Source organism: Parasteatoda tepidariorum, chromosome 8, assembly GCF_043381705.1.
Source record: "Parasteatoda tepidariorum isolate YZ-2023 chromosome 8, CAS_Ptep_4.0, whole genome shotgun sequence".
Lineage (NCBI taxonomy): Eukaryota > Metazoa > Arthropoda > Arachnida > Araneae > Theridiidae > Parasteatoda > Parasteatoda tepidariorum.
In genome coordinates, this window is record NC_092211.1 from 88,765,676 (window position 1) to 88,768,748 (window position 3,073).

Here is a 3,073-nt window from a genome sequence, read left to right on the forward strand (position 1 = left end):
ATTATGTGAACTTATCAATATATATATATCAGTGGTTCCCAAACTTTTTGACCCATGGAACTCTTTTTATAGTCAAACTTGCTTGCGTATACTTGCCGGGCGGACCCCCAAGGGAAAAACTGCTTACCTATACGGTATAAAAATTACAAATAAAAAAAAAGCATTTTGTTGAACTATTTATTGAACTATCTTTTGTTTAAAATAAAATAAGAAAAATTAATGACTTAGATGAACATGATGAGATTTTAAGAGTGTATTTATGTCAGGCTCAATATTTGTGAGCACTAATTTCTAATCATTTATTATTATTATTTATTTGTGATGAGGTTCATTACGGCACTGAAACTGAGAGAACAATATCCTCTTCCCAAGTTTTGTTTATACAGAAAAAGTTTTGCAACAAACGCAGTTTTACGACTTTAGTTTTGATTAAATTTAATTGGTCATCTTGTAGTTTCAAATTAGTTTCGTTAAGTTTGGCAAATGTACTGAAAATACATTCGCTGCAGCTTGTTTTAAGTTAGCCAGAAAACCTCGGTATCTTCCTCCCATTGCCGGAGCACCGTCAGTAGCTACGGAAATGATATTAGTCAAGGGTATAGCATTTAATTCAGTCAATAACGTTTCACCTTTCGTATCGCTTTCCAAACATTTAACAAATAACAATTCTTGGTAAAATTTTTATTCTTTTACAAATTTTATATAAGCTAAAAGTAAAAGCTTCGTTTCTTGGATAAGTAGACTCGTCAATATGTATAGAAAATTCAGATATTTTTAAGTACTCACATAAAGAATTTTCTATGCACTGAGATATTTTGTCAATCCTTCTTTGTACATTATTATTACTCCGTTGAATTCTTTTTACAATGTTAAAAGCTGGTTTGAGCAACCCGGTGAGTATTATCTCACTTACAGCTAGTAAAATAAGTTCTTCAATAGTGTGAGGCTTTACGGTCTTTGCAATCATGTAATATTTAGAAACATGCAATCCATCGTCACCTCGCTTTGATGTTGTCCTCATAAGTTGTTGCAGTGACAGTGTTTTCAGTTATTTTTCCTTGACTGTTTGAAAAATAGTTAAATCTTTATCTTTTTTGTCACTATGGATTTTTATCAATTGTTCGTTAAGCTTGGAATGTGTCATTGAATCACTTGCTATAGTTTTATTACATAGAAGACGCACAGGTAAAGTACTATTTCCTGGTGAAGAAATAAAGACATACTTCAAATATTCAACACTGTATTTTCAGCGTTGTTTCTTCGACTCATTCATACTGTTATCTCTTAAAAAGGAAACAAAAGATATAAGAAAATTTGTAAATCAACTGTTTAATTTGTAACAAACCACTGTTAATAATTGTAAGCAATCACTTTTATTTGTAGTTTACTTAGCACGTAAAAATCGCTACTATTTAATTTATTTTAATTTCGATAATAATAAAAACCAATCACAATTTTATTATTTTATATTAAACCTCACACGGACCCCCTGACGTTGTCCAGGGACCCCCTGAATGGTACCACGGACCCCTGGGGGTCCATATGGACCACTTTGGGAAACACTGATATATATATATATATATACATATATAAAATTTTCTAAATTTTTCTTTTTTACTCCAGTATACAGGCACAGCTTTTGTTTGACTTTTTCGGAACAAAGAGCTCCTAATGGTGATTGGAAGTACATGATCGGCGGAACTTTTGCTTTTATGGGACTCATGTTATGGGCTTATTATCTTATGAAAATTTATGGTAAGAGTTTTGAATTTTTCATAATCATTCCAAGAAAGAAACTGCTCCAATTTTCTATATTTTTTTTAAAGTTTAAACTTGCATGTCATGCAATATTTTGACACTTGATCTAGATAAATGTTAAAATTTTTTAATGAGTTTGAAGATTATTAGGTAACAGTCAGATCCACACACACTTAAATGTTTAATAATTAGTGATTCATTATGTATATGCATGCATTGCATTACATTACAGTACATTTACTTTTCTCAATTCTTTATTCTTCTTCATTGTTAGCATCTACAGTTACTGCTTTTCTTCTCTAAGCATTCAAATGTTTGCTTCATGTATTTAAATTTTTTTAATTTTCAGGCATTAATTAAAGTATGCATGTTATGGCCTAAATGATCAATCAACGATTATGAATTATCACTAAGCAATTACGCATAGTTACCATTTCTCAGTCTAGCCTTTATAATGACTAATTTTTTTGACATCTCGTCATTATGAATGAAACGGCAATTCCACAGTAGAAAGAGCGTTGTAACAAAAAATAAACATTTAATAGAATCCCTCCATTAATAAACTTTTTGTTTTTCTATTAACTGTTTTAGATATAAAAACAAATATTTTATTTTTTATGTATTTTGTTATGGTAATAAAAAAAGTGAATTAAATTTTGATATACTTTGTATTTGTGACATCAGTCAAAGACAATTGTTCCTCTCTTTTCCCTCTTAAGTATGGCCATTCCAATTTCTCTGTGCAAATTTCACCTGAATTTTCATTTCAGTGTAAAACTTACATTTAAAAAGCAGTTTACGCATTATCATTAATTTCCATTACAAATCACAATTTCTTATTTTAATATTTTATTTTACAGCAAATCATTTGTTTACATAAAAAAGGGGAAAAGAGACATTTCCTATCTTTAACATTTAAACTAATTGTATTTTCTTTAATGTTTAAGAAGAAGAAAAAAACGATTTAAAGGAGTTTGGAGGACTCTACACTTATTCCATGTCGCGAAACTCGCTTTATGTTGTTCTTAGTGATTGAAATCATTCTTTGTTTGTTTAGTTTACCCACCTCTGCCTTATTCAATGACTCCAGAGCATCAATCGAAAATGTTGGAAAGAATGATTCAGCTTAGAGTAGATCCAATTGATGGCCTAACTTCTAAGTATGATTATGAGAACAACAAGTGGAAGGATTAAACCTCTTCTCCTTGTATTATAAGGATTTAAAAATTTTGTAAAGGAATATTTTTTCAAAAATTATGTTGATGAACATGATGTAAAATTTTATATACTTTATAAATAAATAATTAAATAATAA

General features: G+C 29.5%; 1 protein-coding gene across 1 annotated transcript in view; it reads left to right on the forward strand.

Annotated features, from left to right (window-relative positions):
- Positions 1-3,073, forward strand: part of LOC107445213 (cytochrome c oxidase subunit 4 isoform 1, mitochondrial) — a 12,743-nt gene extending 9,670 nt beyond the window's left edge. The window contains exons 3-4 of the mRNA XM_016059560.3: positions 1,624-1,755; positions 2,816-3,073. Of these exons, the coding sequence (XP_015915046.1) occupies positions 1,624-1,755; positions 2,816-2,952 (269 nt within the window). The 3' untranslated portion in view covers positions 2,953-3,073. The remainder of the gene's footprint in view (positions 1-1,623; positions 1,756-2,815) is intronic.